Genomic DNA, 20,623 nt, shown 5'->3' with positions numbered 1-20,623 from the left:
TAACTCTGCTTCTCTGAAAACAGAATTTCTATCATGGTTCTGCATTTAATTACTCAATCAGTCAGGATTATGCTAACACAAGAGGGCAGAGGGCTCATTATCATAAGCTTTTTACTTGGCAGCTGGCAACACTTAAATTTAAAAATAATCCAAATAAATGATTGCACAGGGTCAGCCAAAAATCCGCAACTTTCCATGGTGGGTTGTAGCACAGAAGGTCATGGAGGGTGTTTAGGTGGCCAGGCTGTATTGCATGCAATATTACAATGTTCCTTGAAAGGAATGCAAGGACTCGTGAATTGAACCGATTTGTGTCATATAAAAGCTGCATTATTCAAAATATCCTTCACTTCTGTAGCGTTATAGATTCCAAGATTTGCCTCCCTCCCTCCCTACCTACCTACCTACCTACACACACACACACAAACACACACACACACACACAGTGTGTCAGCAGAGCCTAAAGCCACTGAAATTAGCACCAGGAAAAATCCCGAAGTTCTACAAACTCCTACATGCAAAGTCACAGAGTCAAACCTGTTAAGAACTGTATTTCGCTTTCCCACATACTGCCGAACTATTTTCGCAAAGAAGTAACACCAACACCGCAGAGGCATACAATGTTTTTTTTTTTTGCAATGCAATTAACAGTAATCTTCTAATGTACAAAGGAACAAGAGTTGCTGAGATGTATTATTTACCAGCTGCATGGAAGCAAAATAAAACATGAGAAGCTGTCTAAGGGATCTAAGCCTTTCCACCTTAGGACCTAAAAGCATCCTTACACCCACATGCTACCTATCACCAACGCACCTTTCCCCCAGTTAATTATTAGTTTACTTAATGCAGCAACTTTCTTGCTCGCTTCTGCTACCTCAGAAGCAGCTGAGCACTGCCAGAAGGTAAGTGGCCAACCTGCCAGGAGGTGGGTAGGTGATGTTGCTGAGAAACAGCTTGAAGGGGTCTATCTGCCTCTATAATGTCAGAACCGAAAACTGCACTGATAAATTTCTGATTACACAAAAAATTTTATACTGTTTTTGTGCAAACTGGGACTATGTGTCAAATTCAGATTCTCAGCAAATAAAATGAAGAGTGACTTAACCTGGCATGATGAAATAAAAATACAACTGAATTAATGAACTTGTCTAGAAGATACAGTGGTACCTCAGTTTAAGAACAGTCCTGTTTATGAACGATTCGGTTTACCAACTCCGCAAAAGTAGTGTCCTGGTTTGTGAACTTTACCTCGGTCTAAGAACGGAATCCGAATGGTGGAAGGGCACCGGCAGCAGAAGGCCTCATTAGGGAAAGCATGCTTCGGTTTAAGAACAGTTTCGGTTTAAGAACGGACTTCCGGAATGGATTAAGTTCATAAACCAAGGTACCACTGTATAAGTATATTAGCCTGCATGCCCACACAGCTTAGTATGTGAGGAGACGAGGGAGGATAGAGTGTAACTTCTCTGGATACTGAGGCTATTCAAGTAAAATAAAATAAAATTCACCAAAGGACACGGGGGGTAGACAATCATGAGAAGTATCTAATAGGTACTAATTACACTGAACTATGAGCATTCACTCTTGAAATAGAACCACTAGCTGTAGAGAAATATCCCCTTTCCTCCCTCAGAGATTAGCAATTGCTTTTTAGGTACTCAGAAAATGGGAGTTTTCATTTAATTGTAGCCTTTTTTGGGGGAAAAGAACTGTTCGATCCCTCTCAAGTGCAAACCTACTGTGCATTCAGTGCTGGAACAATTTGTCATCTGGATAAGCCCTTAGTACAAACACGGTAGGGTTGCTGCTGCTGCTTCTTTTTAAAGTACCTTATTGGTTATATCGATGTTACAGTTTGCTTCACAGAGTGCCATCACAATGGGAATGTTTCCATCTTTGCAGGCTACATGGAGAGGAGTGTTCCCGTGTCTATCCTGGAAATCTATGGAGCATCCCTGACTGATAAGCATTTTAACCACTTCCATCTGACATCTTCGGACTGCAAGGTGAAGGGCTATGTGTCCGTCCTAAATGCACAAAAAAAAGAATGATCAGATATTTCTTGCATTGCAAACAAAATCAACAACTGTTTTTTAATATGTTTACATCAGAAGCAAATACAATAATATTCAGTCGTTTTCAGCACCACAGAGCTCCTTTTGGACTTTGTGGAACCTGATAACTTCCTTGTTAAGTCACAGTCTGCAGTTGGATGCAACACTAAACCATGGTTTAAAATTACTAGAACAAGATTAACCTCCCTCTGGACTGCTGTGCTCCCTCTGTCCTCACATGACTGTGATGCTTTTGGAATCTTCTGGCTCCATTTCAGATTAACTGCCATTTGAGGTGTCAACTGAACTCTAAAGTATGGTTAATGTCAACTATGAATTTAAACTAGCTTAATAACACATTAACCGAAGTTACGATTAATCACACTTTAGAGGTTTCAGAAGGCATCCTAAACAGTATTTAATTCTAAAGAGGAAACCAGACGCTTCCATTCTTCCTTGTGGAACACCAAGGAAGGAGGGAAATGCAGGAACTAGGATTGCTAGGATTGTTCTTGTATGCTAAATTATCACATTACTTCTGAACCAGCCCACTGTGGTTCAGTGGGCTGGATTGTAGAGGAATGTTCTTAATGCCCTGCTTGACCAGGAGGCCCATTTGATGATCTGGGGTCATCAACTTCAGAGTTGCGGTTAGGATAAAATGGCAATCACCATAGGTTTTCAACTGTGACCACCTTGGACTGAGGTACAAATGGTTTTGTCCCATAAAAAGTTACATCCTTTCCTGCCTTGTTTGGGATGCAAATGAAAAAAGAAATGTTCTAGATAAATGAAAGAGTAGATTTAAATAGCACAGCTCTTGTATAATAAGCTTAGCCCATGTACATTTCCCTGGTACGGAAAGCCACTCTTTGCAGGTGTCAAGAAAAAGACCAAGCAGCAAAAACTACCTCATGAAAAATTAGCTGCACATTCTGTTAGCATTGTGCAGTGCTTAAAAGGTTATGAGGAAATTTCTATATAAATCTAGCACAGACAAAACCACTTGAATTTCTTCACTTTCTGCAATGATTCTTTTGCTGTCAGAACAGATGCAGAAAACTGCAAGTAAGACTCACAATGGAAACTCTTAAACTGCATGAATTTATAGCAACAGAGATAGAATTGTATTTTTCTTCTTCAGTATGTCTTGATGATAATGAACACTGCTGAGTTTGTGACACTTCTAAGCAGTAAGCGGAGCTTTGCTGGAGAGACTCTAACCTCCTATATGGGAAAGAGACCTTGTGGTAAACGGAGGACACAAACACACACACAGTTTCCTGTATTTCAGATACTTAAAAGTTGGAAATAAAAGCTTCATTTGGTTGTATATGGGAAAGCATCTCTGAGTTATTCAAGAAGGGGCCCCAAATCTAGAATTATTGCCAAAGACTTCTACATTTTTTGATTTGTTTTTTTTACACTGCTTTATGGCTCTATGTCTTAGAAGCAATTCACACTGAATTCAATGCAGCTTACTCCCAGGTAAGTGGGGAAAGGACTGAAGCTTGAACTTTTTATTCAGCTAAAAATGCCTTTTCCTTCCCCACTTTGCCTTTTAAGTGTCTCTCTGATTGATAAAGAACCAAACTGAGCTCCTGTTGCAGGCAGTGTAGAGGGCTCTGACCAAGGATGAGAGCCCATCAATCCAGGCTATGGATTATCCTTTCAAAGGGTAAAATTGTAGTCGGTGTTGGATCAATCAATCTTCAAAGACTGGATGCAGACAAGGAAGAAACTGCAAACTTCTAGTAATCGATCTGTATGCTAAGCATCATATATTTTCATCAACTTATTTCTACTTCAAGTATTTAATATAAATTAAAAAGTCTTGCTATCATTTGGGATGTTCTGGTTATTTTCACTAAAACATGGAAGAGCCTCCCAAAATGAACAGTTGAACCACAGAGGAAATCACTATATAGTTATATGAAATAAGCCTAGTAAATGCAATTAATTAATTTTTAATAGTGCTGTATCCTACTTCTTAAGGCAGCCTTCATTTAATGATTAACCGTGACATGCAATATCCAAACAAGTTATGAAAGCTATTTAAAGCTCTTCTCTACTATTCAAAACCTTTAAAGACAATTTCTTGCTAAATGCGGCTCAATTCAACCATAACTAACCTTGTCAGTTGCATCAAGGTCAGCGCCATGCTCCGCCAAACATTCCACAATATCATGGTAACCTCTAGCCGAGGCTGTCAAGAGTGGAGTTTCCCCTTCCTTATTTTTAACATTCACATTGCAGCCTGCCTTGCACAGTGCTTTGGCAACAAGGTAGTAGCCATGCCAAGCAGCACAGTGCAAAGGAGTTTCTTCTTCCTATAAAATAATTTAGTAACATTGCTATTAACAAAGCTGACATAATGCTTAAACAACACTTCCAATTTTGACTCAATAAATCTAACTCTTAGGCAAATGTTGCAATCCCATTAAAAGTTTATTAACAGGATGTGCTTCATATTTGTGAATTAGTGCCCTTCAATGCATCAATCAGGCACAGTGGCCCCTGCACTGGGGTCGATATCTGAAGGTGGAAGCACACACTATATGAGATTTGTGAATAGGCTTCATCCATGCAGATGTCCTTGTCATGATCTCCAACAGCAGTGTGTTCCAGCTCCCCAATCGACATGCGGCAGAATTGTGAAACTGCAAATTCTATTAGTTTCATATCTATAGATCACAAACAATCCCAAGTGTTAATTCCCCCATCAACAAACACTGAAAAGAATATTATTACTGTACTACTAGGTAAAGGTAAAGGTAAAAGTACCCCTGACCATTAGGTCCAGTTGCGGACGACTCTGGGGTTGTGGTGCTCATCTTGCTCTATAGGCCAAGGGAGCCAGCGTTTGTCCGCAGACAGCTTCTGGGTCATGTGGCCAGCGTGACAAAGCCGCTTCTGGTGACCAGAGCAGCACACGGAAACGCCATTTACCTTCCTGCCGTAGTGGTACCTATTTACCTACTTGCATTTTGGCGTGCTTTCGAACTGCTAGGTGGGCAGGAGCTGGGACTGAACAACGGGAGCATACCCCATCGCAGGGATTCGAACTGCCAACCTTCCGATCGGCAAGCCCTAGGCTCTGTGGTTTAGACCACAGTGCCACCCACGTCCCTGCCATTATTACTACTACCATGATTAAATTGGATGATATCACTAGTAATACATGCAGTGAATGTATTACTGGCCTGCCTCAAGGGATACAGGGTAAATCCCATGTAGCACAGCTATGAATGGGATGGGGAAGGGGGATTCTTTATTAAAAAAGGGGGGGATTTTTACTTAGGACCAGATAGCTCAACACTCTCTGTGAACATATGAGATGTCCCAACCATTCTGGAGCATACACAGCAGGAAACAACTCATAAGACTGCACTAAATAGAGGAAGTGGAGTTGCAATTTATTAAATCAGCAGTGACTATATTTGTGATTGACTGGGTCCCATGTGCTTCTCTACCAAGTTGACAATTATAATACATTCACAGAAACATTAAGTGAGAACTAGCCTTAAACAGGCCTTTTCAATCCATTTTTAATATTTAGTGTCAGTGATTAGTTCAGGCTTCCTCAACCTCAGCCCTCCAGATGTTTTTGGCCTACAACTCCCATGATCCCTAGCTAGCAGGACCAGTGGTCAGGGATGATGGGAATTGTAGTCTCAAAACATCTGGAGGGCCGAGGTTGAGGAAGCCTGGATTAGTTGGTGAAGGGCCAAAGTTCAGCAGTAGAGCACATGGTTCACATCTCCAAGTAGGCCTGGGAAGGACTGCTGTTTGAAACACTGGAAAGCTGCATGCTGTTACGTAATCTTGCTATATTTATAGTACTGAAATGTGGCTTTTTGGTATGTTATATTTTTGTTTTGCTTTGTTACTATGAAATTGTTTTGTAGCTTGTTTGAAATGCATCCCTGTTTCTTTGCTGTGAGCCCCTTGGAGCATGCTTTCTTGTGGAAAAGTGGCATACAAATAAAATGAATGAATGAATGAAATCTGCTACTACGGTAGTATGTGCGTAAGCATGGACTACTGGTCTCATTAGATGGTTGTCAACTAGGTTTTACTCACAGTAGACCCATAGAAACTGGAGTGTTAGGCCCACTAATTTCTACTCCAAGTAAAAAACCCACATGGTAATTTCAAGTAATGAATGGGAAGGAATCCTGTTTTTGTTTAGCAGCAGAATAAGGCTTAATCTCTACTACTCACCTTATCTTGAAAATTTGGATTTGAGCCAATGCTACACAAGACTTGAACCACATCAACGTGACCATACCGAGATGCCACATGGAGTGCAGTTTCTCCAGACTGAGAAGAAGACAAAACACACACAAGCGTTATCCCTCATGCCACACTGTTGAATACTCTCACATTATGGATTATATTGGTTCTTATAAATATTGGGTGGGAACAATCTATAGAGAAAGGTTTGTCCTTTTTCTCCCATGCCAGTTTAAAAGAAAATAACAACAACAGCAGCAGCAGCAATAATAATAATATAAATAATACAAACAAACATAAAGGTTCTGTTTTGGAGCCTGCTGTGGGCTACTGCTGGCTGGAAAATATATTTTAGTAGCATTACTTACAGGCATCCACACTGATTGGTGGAGAACCCACTCCATCCCAGTGCAGGTTGACAGATGGCTACCTCTGGCACATACTAACCTTCCTCTAACAAAAAACTCCAGGAGTTAGCATAGAAAAAGTACTTTAACAGAATTAATGTTATTTAATTTTTAGAAACACTGTAGGCTGCCCTAAACTTGAGCACTGGATGGGTCAGGCTGCATTCCCATACACATTTTTCTTGGAGTAGGTCCCACTGAAATGGATCTGGGTGGCGCTGTGGTCTAAACCACTGAGCCTCTTGGGCTTGCCAATCAGAAGGTTGGCGGTTCGAATCCCCGGGGCAGGGTGAGCTCCCGTTACTCAGTCCCAGCTCCTGCCAACCTAGCAGTTCGAAAGCACACCAGTGCAAGTAGATAAATAGATACCGCTGTGGCGGGAAGGTAAATGGCGTTTCTTTGAGCTGCTCTGGTTTTGGTGTTCCGTTGCACCAGAAGCGGCTTAGTCATGCTGGCCACATGACCCGGAAAAAACCGTCTGCAGACAAACACAGCTCCCTTGGCCTGTAAAGCGAGATGAGCGGCACAACCCCAGAGTCATCTGCAACTGGACTTAGCTATCAGGGGTCCTTTACCTTTTTTAGGTCCCACTGAAGTCAGCGGAGCTTATTTCTGAGTAGGGAAGCTATAAGATAGCACCACAAGACGATCTAAAGCAGAAGTTTTAAAATAATGCTCCAACAGATTTAAAAGTTTGCCCTTACCTTGTCTCTAACATCCAAAGGACATTTATTTAGCTGGAGGAATTTCAGTGTTTCGACGTGACCATGTCGAGATGCCCAGTAGATTGCATTAGATCCTGCCTGTCCAAAATATTTGACGATGGCAATCAATAAAACCATAAGCAAATTGCAGCAACATATTCCAACACATTTAGGATAATGTTACATGATGAGGATAATTATCAAGATCTAATGAAGGGACTTTTCCAAAGCGGAAACATTTTGTTTAGGCATTCATTCAAATAAAATGAATTCATATGGGTATTAACTTGCTGTTGTTAACAAAAGGGTGAGAAATGCAATTGTTCTTTGCCAAATATAGAATATGACTGACTGAGCTGCATGAATGATTGCAATCTATAATATTCATTTACAACAATGTAAACACATGTTCAATCTGTTTCCTTCTAAAATGCACTGCAAATAAGTAACACATTTAGATACCAATCTAAACAAATGTCTCACCTTATCTTGGACATCAATACGGGCACCTCGCTTTAGGAATAACTGAAGCATTTGAATATTTCCACATCCAGCAGCAATCAAAAATGGAGGTGTCCCATGCTGCAATGAACAAACTGTCAAAAACTGATCACTTTTCTCAAGAGATTATTGAAGAGAACAACAAATATACATAGCTAGATGATAGTCTCTGATTTAATTTTTTAACAGATTGTATTATATATGAAGAGAAGATATGGATATTTATAAATACATATAAATGTTTTTGCTGATGCAAAATCTGTGTGTGAAGAGTAAGCATAAGCTTTTGAAGAGCTGTGTCAAAATCACTATGAAAGTCCAGATACATTTAACAAACATCCAAAAATGCAACGCAATGAGTTTTATGAGAAAGATTTAGAGTGGGTCTGGTGCACCATGTACAATAGCTCTCTTTGTGTAATAAAACCTATACCAAACATGCAGTGTCTTTATTTTTCATTATTAGGATTATTGTTTTCATAATGTAGTGAGCTAAATTTAGCTTTGTGAACATTTATCTAGAGCATTGTGTAAGTTGGTGTTGTATTTCAAAAAGGATATTGACAAATCATGAAAAACCAATTCACTGGAGAGATGCAAAGACAATGAAAGATTTGGAAGATAAATAATGATTTAAGGATTAAAGCGCTGAGTATTTTAATTATACAGAAAGGCAAGCTTTTCAGGGCTGGCGGTACACTGCCAGTTTTCAAACATTTATGAAAAGGAAGAGGAACAGCTAACTATGCAACACCTCATTCTCACAGCAACAACCATCCATTCCACCCACTCATGTAGGCAGCAACAGGAACCTCCCTCCCCAGAACCACCCAATGAGAGGCAGAAATGGTAGCTTTTGGATCCCACATGAGCTCTTTTGGAGGGGAGGCCTAAACTGCACACAGCGGAGCTTTTCCTTCTTCTCCACTCATCACTGCTGGCAAATCTGGGCAAGGACATCAAGAATGGAAGTAACTGTCTATAGATGCTGTGATATTTTCTCAAAACGGGTGTCAAAAGCTAGATATCAAGTGGGAGAGATAGGCCCTTGTCCACACATGCAAATAAAAAACTCCAAACTGTGTCCTCTGCAACCTTCCCAGGAAGAGTTTCCTGAACTGATATTGGAATGCTCATGAGTCCTTGGGCTGATATTTGTTCTTTTTTTTTTTAAGCTGCTGAATCTATACAACAACAGCGTACCTTATTAGGTTGATTGACATCATAATTGGTCAAAGAGCCCAGAAGGTGCTGGAGACCAGGAACGTTGTCATCATTGATGGCATGAATGATGGCTTTCATTACAAATGAATCTTCCTCATCCTCATAAATTAACCAGAAAGTAGATGGGAGGGGAAAGACAAGAGAAAAGAAGTTATTAGCTTTGAGAGGGAGGAGGGTATGGAAAGGAAATAAACTTTTCAGCAGCTATATATTGTCATTTCACAGTATGACTGCCATTCCTAATGGGAAACAAGCTGTTAAAACATCTGCTTAAATTCTGGAGGCAATTTACTTTCTCTAATAAGAGTCTCCTTTTTTATGCATCAGCACATAACATTGACCCTGATTTAAAAGAGCTCTATTATGCATTTCACAATTCATTTTTTAAAAGCTACATCAACATAAAAACAGGAATAAGAAGCATTTATTTCCCAAGAATGACATCTTAAAGCAGAACAGTGCTATAAATTACTCCAATCTAGAGTTTATAGGTTTTAAACCACAGTGGTAAAAGGCTACAATTCTACTGGGAGCTGGTTCTGCAATGGTTACGATTACTGATTCAACATTAAAAAATAACAGCACATCAATAAGCAGAAATTTAATTTACAAAAATGTGGAAGTTAGCAAAGTGAAAGAAAGAGAGTAAGACATATATGCCACTCTTCATACTCTGTATGCCTAAGGACTTTTAAGTCTGAGGGGGAAATGTTTGCATAATACTTATTATAACTAGTATTTAAGAACACATTTCATAAAGTGCAGAATAAAACCTTTAAATAGAAATCTACTGGATTTATGCACCTCCAAGTATAAATCTGAAAGACTCGAAACAGGTAACATACCTGCTTTCATTTGTGTGATTCCCTGTCCCATGACACAGCTGTGAAGGGGAGAGTGGTAGCAATTGCTTGCTGGTTTAAACTAAACACACAGTACATTATGATGTCTAAATTGAGAACAGTTGTTTAAACTATGGTTTATTAAAGCAAACCAAGACCAAATATCACAATCTGAGCTTGGTTTGTTTCAATAAACCATACTTCAAAGTAACCACACTTTTGTTTAACGTAGACATGATGAGAAGCTAAACCAAGTTTAAACCAGGAAGCAAATGCTTCTAGTTTCTGGTCACCAAAATATGGTTTAGTCTTAAAACCAAAAACTATGAGTGTTACTTGTGTTTTACTCAGCAGACCCACTGAAATAAATGGGTCTAACAGTTATGTTTATTAATTTCAATGGGTCTATTCTAAGTAACATTTAGTTGAACATCCCTATCTGAGAACCACTGTGGTGTAGTGGTTAGTGTGTTGGACAAGGACCTGGGAAACCATGAAGTTCACTGAGTGACCTAGGGTCAGTCACTGCCTCCCAGCCTAACCTACCTCACAAAGTTGTTGTGGGGATTAAATGAGAAGGAACAGAAAACTTGAGCCCCTTGAAGGAAAAGGTGGTATATACGTGCAACAAATAAATAATATTTTGTGTGATAAACTATAACTTATGATAAACTTTTGTGGACACACATACTGGGTGTTAAACATGGATTCCATAGCCTGTGGAGTAATGTACATGAATTATGTATCTGGCATGGGTCCACAGATCTGGGTTCTGAGTATAACCCAGCAGCTGGTCTTGGAGTTGTACAGTGGAACCTTGGTTCTCGAATGGCTTTGTTGACGAACAAATTGGCTCCCGAACGCCGAAAACCCGGAAGTAAATGTTCTGGTTTTCAAATGTTTTTCAGAAGCCAAATGTCCGACACGGCTTCCGCTTGAGTGCAGGAAGCTCCTGCAGCCAATCGGAAGCCACGCCTTGGTTTCAAACGTTTCAGGAGTCGAATGGACTTCCAGAATGGATTAAGTTTGAGAACCAAGATTCCACTGTACAAGACTTTCCCCTGATCCTGGGCCTCCCTACAGTTCTATAGCCAAGCTGCCTGTCGACAACTTATTGGGAATGCCATAGAATCTCTCCTAACATCCCTTGCACAGAACCCTTGGCGAGCCACACTAAAGCAAATAAGATGGCCACACCTCTCAACTGTATCACACTGATGGCAGCTCAGACAAGCAGAAGGGGAAGAATCCTCTTACACTTTGGTACCCCAAGGTCCATCAGCCAAGCTACTGCTGTAATTAAGGTGACTGGTATGAAGAAGGGAGACAAAATGCCAGCCCAATTTTCTGTTTGATACCTGCTGCTCTCCTCTATCTACTTGAGGGATTTCTGGCTTGTTTCTGAATTAGCTTTGTCCAGAAATACGGAAAACAGAAGCGACAGGGCTAAATTTAGTCATCTGTCTTAAATTAGACTACAGGTATTGTCTGCATATCGTCTCTTGTCTGTATTTATTGCTCAGTTCTTTGCATCAATTTGAAATACCTGCAAGGGACATTACAGTTCCAAGTACTGCAGTTCAGAAGATGTTATATGCTATGTTAATCCCCATACTCCCAAGTATTTACTTACCAGAGTGTCATCGCTCCTAGCCACGCTCATGTTACTTCTGGACAAAAAGGATCTTGATAATCTTTGGCATAGCGATATTAAGCGCACTGATTGCTTTTGTAAGAGAAGAGACAAATATTTATGTGAAAGCATAAAAACTTATTATAGGAAACATTTCTGGTATTATAGGAAACATTTCTGGTATTATAGGAAACATTTCTGGTACGAGTTCAGTTCCGCAAACAATACTGCTAAACTGTTCTGTAGTTGCAATCAAGCTAAGTCTCTAAGGCCTGTATTTTTATATGGTCCATTTGCCTCAAGATAATAGGATGGTTACACACTCCCTACTTCCCTGAGCATTCCAAGGGTCATGCTATAAAATATAGTGTCCTATAGATGAAAGAGGCTGCAGACTCACAATGAATCTACAATATTTGTTCAGTAGGATTGCTACAGAGGGCAGCAAAAATTTTTGCTCCTACATGAATTTTGCAGGAAGGAAGTGGAGACACCCTGACAGTTGTTTCCAGTCCAGGTTAAGTCCTGCTAAAACCTTTATCCCCCCCCCCCGTTCTTGTATCCAAACTGAGCTGCCAACTCTCTCCATTTATTCCCACTTTACCTTGCAGAGCGATCCTCTCAGATCTGATTCCCTGCAGACAAATTGCCCATCCAAAATATAAAACAAAACAAAGCAGTGTCGTCTGATGGTGAGTTAGCCAATGGTACCCCTCCAGATGTTGCTGGACTTCAATTCCCATCAGCCCCAGCAAGCACAGCTGATGGTCCAGGATGATGATTATAGTCCAACAACTTCTAGAGGGCACCATTACAGGCAACTCCCCGGTTGTGTGGGGATTGCGTTCCAGGTCATTGTGCGCTTGTGTGAAATCACATGTAATCAGAACAACCATTGAAAAAGCCTTCAAACACCCTGCTCTGTTCCTGCCTCACCTCTTTTGGTGACATTTTCAGGTCACTTTTGGGTCCGGAATGATGCAGTCGCACATATATCAGACACACCTAAAACGGTCACTGCCTGTATTTCCCATTGAGGAAAAATCCACTGATCATCAGTGAATGATTGCTAACAAGCATATTAATAAAACAGGGTTGCCAAGCAGCAACATAATCAATATTACCATGTTAGTACTATGTGGCATATTGTTCTATGTGATATATAGTTCAATGTGCCATTGTGGAATAATGCATTTGGAGAGGCATCTAATTTTCAGGGCTTCTGTCATATGGTGACTATGACAAGGCATACTGGACTTTAAGTATCTGCCACTGAAAACTGATGTGGCCAAATAACCTTGGAATGCCTTATTATCACATTAGTAAGTCTTATGAGAGTCAGATCTAGGAAAAATCTGGGATCTATTTTTATAGGGCTGAATTCATCAACAGCCACATCTGCCTTGCATTTGCTGATTTCGTTTCCAAGAAGGAGTTCTTTTCTTTGGTTGGACTTATTTGCTAACTCTCTCCCTACTCACAGTTATTATCTCCTGATGATAATTATGGACCCTGTTCCAAATTCTCTTTCTTCCAAGTTATCCTAAAAGGTAAAGGTAACTGGACTGTTAGGTCCAGTTCTGGATGACTCGGGGGTTGCGTGCTAATCTCGCTCTATAGGCCGAGGAAACCAGCGTTTGTCCACAGACAGCTTCCGGGTTATGTGGCCAGCATGACTAAGCCGTTTCTGGCGAACCAGAGTAGTGCACAGAAACGCCGTTTACCTTCCCACTGGAGCGGTACCTATTTATCTATTTGCACTTGACGTGCTTTCAAACTGCTAGGTGGGCAAGAGCTGGGACAGAACAACGGGCGTTCACCCCGTTGCGGGGATTTGAGCTGCTGACCTTCTGATCGGCAAGCCCTAGGCTCTGTGGTTTAGACCACAGCGCCACCCGCGTCCCTTCCAAGTTATCCTACATGTCTCTTTTTCAGTTTGCAATAAACTCCTTGCTGCTCTTACTTCCTGCTGCTCTTCTTTCATTTCTTTCATATGCTGCTCAGCTGTAATGCCCCGTACCAATTTCACTCTAAAAGTCTAACAAATATACAAGAAGTTCAGGACTGAACTAAACCAAATCATTTAAGGCCCAGATGAAGCTCTCAATAGCTTTCATGTGTTAATATACACTGGCCATGTTGACACACCATGTTAAACTATACCTAATCTTTAACCATTCATTCCCACTTGCTCCTTCTTTTACTCCTGGCCCAGCTGTGTTGGGAGCAATAAACCAGGATGAGCCATGTGTACCATCATGCTGCTTGTTCATGTTAGAGCATAGTTAAGCATTATGATTTCATGTGACCCACTGTTACATGTACTTATTCCAAAGCCAAAGAACAATAGTTATTATAAAGAATTGTTAGATCTTACTTTCCATTTCCTTCGTGCTGCGAACTTTTTGAATTTTTCCATATTCACGGCAGATGCTTTTCTACTAAGTGCTTGAAGGGTATCCTTAGGCTGTGAGAAAATTAAAATAACACTTTGAAATGCTATATCCTTCAGTGGTGAAGAAGAATGAATGAAGAATATACTGCCTTCTACAGTACATGGGCAAAAGAAAGAGGTAAAACTAATATAATAATCTATGCATTGCACACTAACCTTAATCCATGGGTGCTGCAAGCTGTCTTGAATTGTCATTCTCTTCCTTTTAAAGGAGAAAAAATATTTCATTTCCTTTATTACATTTATAGTCTGTATTTTCTTCAAAGGCCTCAAAAAAGCATACACGCATCCCTCTTTATATTCTCACAACAATTCTGTAAGGTAGGTTAGGCTAAGAAATGGGGAGTGGCCCATGGTCAGTTTCATAGACTAAAGGTAAAGGTGCCCCTGACCATCAGGTCCAGTCATGTCCGACTCTGGGGTTGTGGCGCTCATCTCGCTCTATAGGCTGAGGGAGCCGGCGTTTGTCCACAGACAGCTTCCAGGTCATGTAGCCAGCATGACAAAGCTGCGTCTGGCGAACCAGAGCAGCGCACGGAAACGCCGTTTACCTTCCCGCCAGAGCGGTCCCTCTTTATCTACTTGCACTTTGATGTGCTTTCGAACTGCTAGGTGGGCAGGAGCTGGGACCGAGCAACGGGAGCTCACCCCGTTGCAGGGATTCAAACCACCGACCTTCTGATCAGCAAGCCCTAGACTTTGTGGTTTAACCCACAGCGCCGCCTAGTTTCATAGACTAGTGGACACTTAAACATTATGTCTTCCTGGTTCCAGCTGGAGATTCAGAACATTACACCAGACTGGTTCTAACATATTCTTCATGCAGTTACTTCCACTATGTATTTATACAGCACTGAAAACATGCAAGAAGTAACTAATAAAGAAGCAAATGCAAATTGTATAAAGTAAGGGTAGCAAACTTGACAGCCTAGATCAGTGTTTCTCAACCTTTTTTTGGCCAAGGCACACTTGTTCCATGAAAAAAATCACGCGGCACACCTGGAAGAAAGTTCCCCTCTGCCGCTCATTCCGGCGCCCCTAGAAGCAGCGGCTGCGGCTCCAGAGCGCTCGTCTCCGCTAGCCTGAAAGGGAGAGGGGCTTCGGAGGATCCACCACTTACGGAGCTTCCGGATGAACGGCGACAAGGACAGCTCCGTCGGAGGAGACGACAAGGCAGCGGAGCGCGCTGCCATCGCCGCCACCGCCCCACATTCAACCACCGCGCCACAAGCGAGCGCGAACTTGCGAGAGGTGGGGTTGGGGAACGGAGCGGCGCCAGGCCATCTCGCGAGAGCAAGCGGCGAGAAGAAGTTGCCCGAAAGGAGCCCCTGGGAACTGTAGTCCTTTCTCTGGCTCCCTTTCCCTCAACGGCGTGCGGGGGTGGCGGAATTGGAGCTTTCTCTCGTCAGCCAGGTTTGTGCTCTCGCGAGCCTTGAGCCGAGGCTTCTGGCTGGTGAGGGTTTGCCGTTGCCCGGGAAACAAGTCGCACGTCGCGGCACACCAGCCAGCGTCTCGCGGCACAGTAGTGTGTCGCGGAACAGCGGTTGAGAAACGCTGGCCTAGATCAACAAAACAGGGAAGATCTCCTTCATTTTGAAAGGGATAAGGGTAACTACCAACTAATCCTGTTTGCTTGTACTTGGTGTCACAAAATGAATCCTGGAAGAAACTTACTTTGGATCCTTGATTAGTAGTCTTCTTATAAAATCTTTTGCTAAAGCACTGGTGTTACTGAAGAATTCTTCCTCGAAGTCATAGTTCACTGCAGACACATTGGCTAATGTTTCTTGTTTTGTCTCTCCAAGAAACGGCGAGGCACCACTCAGACTGCAAAAAAAAGGTTTGGTCACAATGATATAGTATGACTCCAGGACAAAAAATTTGGTTCCAGGATTGATTTTTTAAAAGTGATTCTGAAGCTCAGCCCAATAATTTAAACAAGGCCTCCACTATCTTCTCACAGTGACGGAAACTCTCAGAATTTACATCTTTTCGCTTCTCATCATTTATGCTGACTGCATGGGAAAATGCACACTATTCAAATAAAATAAAATTATGTTCCCATATAAAGGAACATAATAATAAATCATAACATTGAAAATAAGTACAGCAACAAATTATGTTTGTAATCAGTAGTTTGAAGCATATATTTGGAAAATTATGTACAACTATCCAAAACATGGGCCTAGATAGATTAGTAACCTTGACTATAACTTTGTGCAGTTGATTTAATAACCAAATGGGTAAAACAAAATGATTTAGAGTGATAATACTTACAGAATATATGTTATTACGCCAATACTCCTGAAAAAAGAAAGAGTGTCTATCACTATTCAAAAAGACACAATACAATTACAAAATGTTCAAGTGCAGAAGAATGGTGAACTTACCACATATCTGCCTCAAGGCCCAGAGGTTCATAATTTACTATTTCAGGAGCTAAGAGACAAAGCAGAAGCTTTAGTCTATAGCAGAGCAGTTTGAGAAGAAACGATTTTTTTTTTTCACCTATGAAGTATACATACCACTAGGGTAGGGTCTAGAACATGGGTTGGCAAACTAAGGCCCGGGGGCCAGATCCGGCCCAATTGTCTACTAAATCCGGACCACAGACGGTCCGGGAATCAGCGCGTTTTTACATGAGTGGAATGTGTGCTTTTATTTAAAATGCACCTCTGGGTTATTTGTGGGGCATAGGAATTCGTTCATTACCCCCCCCCCCAATATACTCCGGGCCCCCACAAGGTCTGAGGGCCAGTGGACTGGCTCCCTGCTGAAAAAGTTTGATGACCCCTGGTCTAGAAAGAGCAAAGGGGAAAAGCATATTTTCCAACAGGAATCATCTGTACATTAGTTTACAAGCTGCATTAGTTTACAAAAGTGCAGATTGTTAGTTTATTTAACAATTAATTCTATCACAACCTCGCCCCCTTTTAAACTTTTATGAAACTGATTCAGACTGTTCTGTAAGATATGCATTCATTCTGATCCACTGTATTTGAAAACAACACATTCCATGTATATACTATTGCCACAAGTATTCACACTCCCAAAACATCTGCTGTGTACAGCATTGTATGCAGGGCTGATTTTGAAGACTATCCAGAAACTTCACCTGGGTCAGAATACAGAAGTCAGGCTGTTGGCTGGATCATCTCACCAGAACTAAAAATTGCCACATGCCCAGTTTGTATCTGGAGAGAAGTCAAAGCTTTTAACTAATAAAACTACCTATATACATTAGTTTGGGACTGTCTACTTCCATAGGAATCTGTGCATCAGCTTTGGGAATGACCTGCTTTCAGTGATTAGGTGCAGAGTGGAATCATCCAGGAGGGGGTGCTATTTTCCCAGGAGGGGGAAAAGGTCAGAAGAGCTTTGGATGAGTACTGTGAAATCTGCAAATGCCTACCCCAAAGTAAACTGATTTCCACTAAACTGATTTCCTTCTCTCCTTTTGCCACTGCTATTTTACTGCTATTTTGTCGTGGCGGTTTTATTGTGGTTTTGTTAGGGATTTTAGTTATAAAGCTATCATGTAAATACACAATTGCGTTTTTATTTTAAAAGTATTGTTTTAAGTGGTTTTTATCATCTTATCCACATTTGAAGCTTTATATTGAAAGGTAGGACATAAATCTTTATATAGAAAGTCCAGGCAGAAAATCATGACTCCCACATATAGAAAGGAAAGGGCGTTAAATTTGCAAATATTCAAATTCAAATTAATTTGAATGCAGGTAAATATTACCTACTAGAAACAGTGTTAAAGAGGATGGGAAACATTTAAAGAGACCTTGTAAAGACTGAACACATGGAATGATCACCACTGCTCACATATGAAATGTAGGCCTAAGCAATACTGACATGTACGTATTAAATTGCCAATGTGGTTGGCACTCTGAGAGGCTTATATTTTTTCTAACATATAAAACACTACCACCCACTCTCATACCATTTTCTTCTTTGATGAAACATGTACATGGTCAACATTATTTCTTTGTTAATCTCTTTTCTACTTGTTATTGTCCCCTGTTCTGCTCTCTTAACATATGGAAACATACAACACCAGAAGTCTGCTTTTAATTTTTTTCTGACTGTTCCTAGTTTAGTTTACGGGATATAAGTCACTTTAACTCCTTTAGTCTTGTGTGCAAGGTTTTTGTGTGGTTATCTATGTTTATTATCTTCATGACATTTTTTCCCTTGAGTTAATTTTAGAAATATTCCTTCACCTTCTGCTGTTCAATAACCCCCCCCTCCCCAATTATTCAAATGCCTGGCGTCTTTGCTTTATGTTAACCTGAAGATTTTCCCTTTATCACATCTCTTGTTCTATGCTCTCTCCATTTTCTTATTTCGATATGGAAACAACTTTGCTTTCTATGGTTTATTTATACAATGCTTCCTTCTGCCTTCCTTCCCTAATGTTCTACATTGTTATTCGTATTTCAACATATTTTCCAAGTCATTATGGAGTCTATTTTAAAAACTTGCATTAGTTCCCAACAGTTTCCTCCCTCATGTGGACTATTTTTAGTGCCTGGAAGGAACTTAAAATAAAACATCCATTTTTTCCTTCTCACTGTCTTTGCTTTATATGTTGCTACATGCAAAGAGATAAACGAACGCTCTTTTGTGCATTAAATTAACAGCTATTCCTTTTATTCAATCTACGCACTTTTGTCAACAGCTTTTCCTTTCCACAGAATTTCCATTTTTGCATTAACACTCATCCACCTTGCTTAAATTCCTATATGTTTTTTTCTAATATGAACCGCTTGCTGGTCTCTGAACTTTTCTTTTTCAATTACAAGTGTCTTGTTTCTTTCCTCCTTTATCGGCACAATGTTTTTTATCTGTGTTCTTTTTATAATTTGGTTCTCTTTCACTTTTTCTGTATTTGTTTACCTTCACTTTGGTTTTGTCTATTGCCTATCAGGCTACTATATTTTCCCCTTCAGTCTCAGTAACTGTCCTGTAGCTCAGTTTGTACCCTTTTCACATATTCTGAAATGGATGTGAGCAAATTTTTAAAGAGACCTATATTTTCCACACATGCTTTAGAACAACTAGAATAAAAACATTAAACCAGTATACAACCAACTAAAAAAATAAATAAGCAAAAAAGAGCAGCAGCAGCCAGACAGTAATACTAAAAAAAGCTTTGGACAAATTTATTTTTATTTAACAAAATTTATATACCACTTCATAGTAGCAAAATATCCAAATGGTTTACAAAAATCATAGAATTATTGAATTGTAGAGTTGGAGGGGACCACAAGGATCAACTAGTCCATCCCCTGCAATGCAGGAATCCTTTGCTCAGTCTCACAACATTGAGAGTCTCACGCTCTCTACTGACTGAGCAGTATTAAAAGTCCAATAAAAACAGTTACAAACAATAGCATTAAAATATATTTAAAATTAAGAGTAAAAAAAGATTAAAGACATCAACATCTACATGTCTGAATAAGCGTGCCTAAACAAAAATGTCTTGAGCGTTTCAAATTATCCATTTAAAATGGGTGCCAGGATACCATAAATGCTGATCAGATGTTATTAAAAGCTTACACCTTTTCCTGGGAAGTTGCAATAAATGTTCAAGGTGAACATACCTAGAGAGAGTGTGTTCCATAATTTGGGCATCACCACTGAAATGGACCTCTCTCTGGTAGCCACCCTTCCAACCTCAAAAACCGAAGGAACCAAGATTTTAGTTGATGGTTATCTGGTAGAAAAGAGTCTCCCAGATACCCTGATTCCATTTAGGTTTTTAAAGGCCAAAACCAGCACCTTGAATTGAACTCAACAATGAACTAGCAACTAGTGAAGTTCTCCATACCACTGAAGTATACTTGTGGTGCTGACTCATAGAATCATAGAGTTGGAAGAAACCATCCAGTCCAACCCCCTGCCAAGCAGGAAACACCATCAAAGCATTCCTGACATATGGCTGTCAAGCCTCTGCTTAAAGACCTCCAAATAAGGAGACTCCACCACACTCCTTGGCAGCAAATTCCATTGTCGAACAGCTCTTACTGAATCTTACTCAATCTTGCTACAGTGCTCTAAACTAGCTGTAATTTCTGGATGTTCTTCCAGAGCAGCCCCATGTCTAACACATGACATCAAACCTGGATGTTTTTGGAGAATGGGTACAATAAACATATGCCACCCGAGTATCCCACAGCAAAGCAGGGACAAGCAGAACCCAGAGAATGGAGACCTGATTCTCATGAAGCTCAATCCCATCCAGAATTGGCTGAATACAACTTCCCTGGATTGATAAATCATTCATCATCACCACAATCTTATCTGGATTGAGCAGGGCCGTCTTAAGCCCATCCAGCGCCCTGGCGCTAGGTCCCTCCAGCGCCCCCTCCAGAGCCTCTCCAAGGGCCCGGGAGTGCCAAGCGGACTGTGAAAGCAGCGGGAGGCCACCTCCGAGGACTCCGCGCTGCGCCTCCTTCTCGTTTCCCCAGCGCTGGGTTCTGCTCAGTCAGGCTTCACCACCAGCGCGTGCACCGCGGGACCAGCAAGAGCTGCTTGGGCGCTGTGCGCGCG

The 20,623-nt window shown here is 40.8% G+C and overlaps 1 protein-coding gene across 2 annotated transcripts in view; it reads right to left on the bottom strand.

Moving 5' to 3' along the window:
- DAPK1 (death associated protein kinase 1) overlaps positions 1-20,623 on the bottom strand; it is a 75,248-nt gene that overhangs the window by 17,963 nt on the left and 36,662 nt on the right. For both annotated transcript variants that reach the window (XM_060280100.2, XM_035099579.3), the window contains exons 6-17: positions 16,447-16,495; positions 16,334-16,360; positions 15,731-15,883; positions 14,213-14,258; positions 13,979-14,068; positions 11,602-11,694; positions 9,106-9,225; positions 7,885-7,983; positions 7,402-7,500; positions 6,279-6,377; positions 4,187-4,384; positions 1,830-2,027 (exon numbers count right to left, since the gene is read on the bottom strand). In XM_060280100.2, coding sequence (XP_060136083.1) covers positions 1,830-2,027; positions 4,187-4,384; positions 6,279-6,377; positions 7,402-7,500; positions 7,885-7,983; positions 9,106-9,225; positions 11,602-11,694; positions 13,979-14,068; positions 14,213-14,258; positions 15,731-15,883; positions 16,334-16,360; positions 16,447-16,495 — 1,271 coding nt within the window. The remainder of the gene's footprint in view (positions 1-1,829; positions 2,028-4,186; positions 4,385-6,278; positions 6,378-7,401; positions 7,501-7,884; positions 7,984-9,105; positions 9,226-11,601; positions 11,695-13,978; positions 14,069-14,212; positions 14,259-15,730; positions 15,884-16,333; positions 16,361-16,446; positions 16,496-20,623) is intronic.

The sequence above is a fragment of the Zootoca vivipara genome, chromosome 10, assembly GCF_965207765.1.
Source record: "Zootoca vivipara chromosome 10, rZooViv2.hap1.1, whole genome shotgun sequence".
Lineage (NCBI taxonomy): Eukaryota > Metazoa > Chordata > Lepidosauria > Squamata > Lacertidae > Zootoca > Zootoca vivipara.
This window is presented reverse-complemented; position numbering and strand designations above follow the sequence as displayed.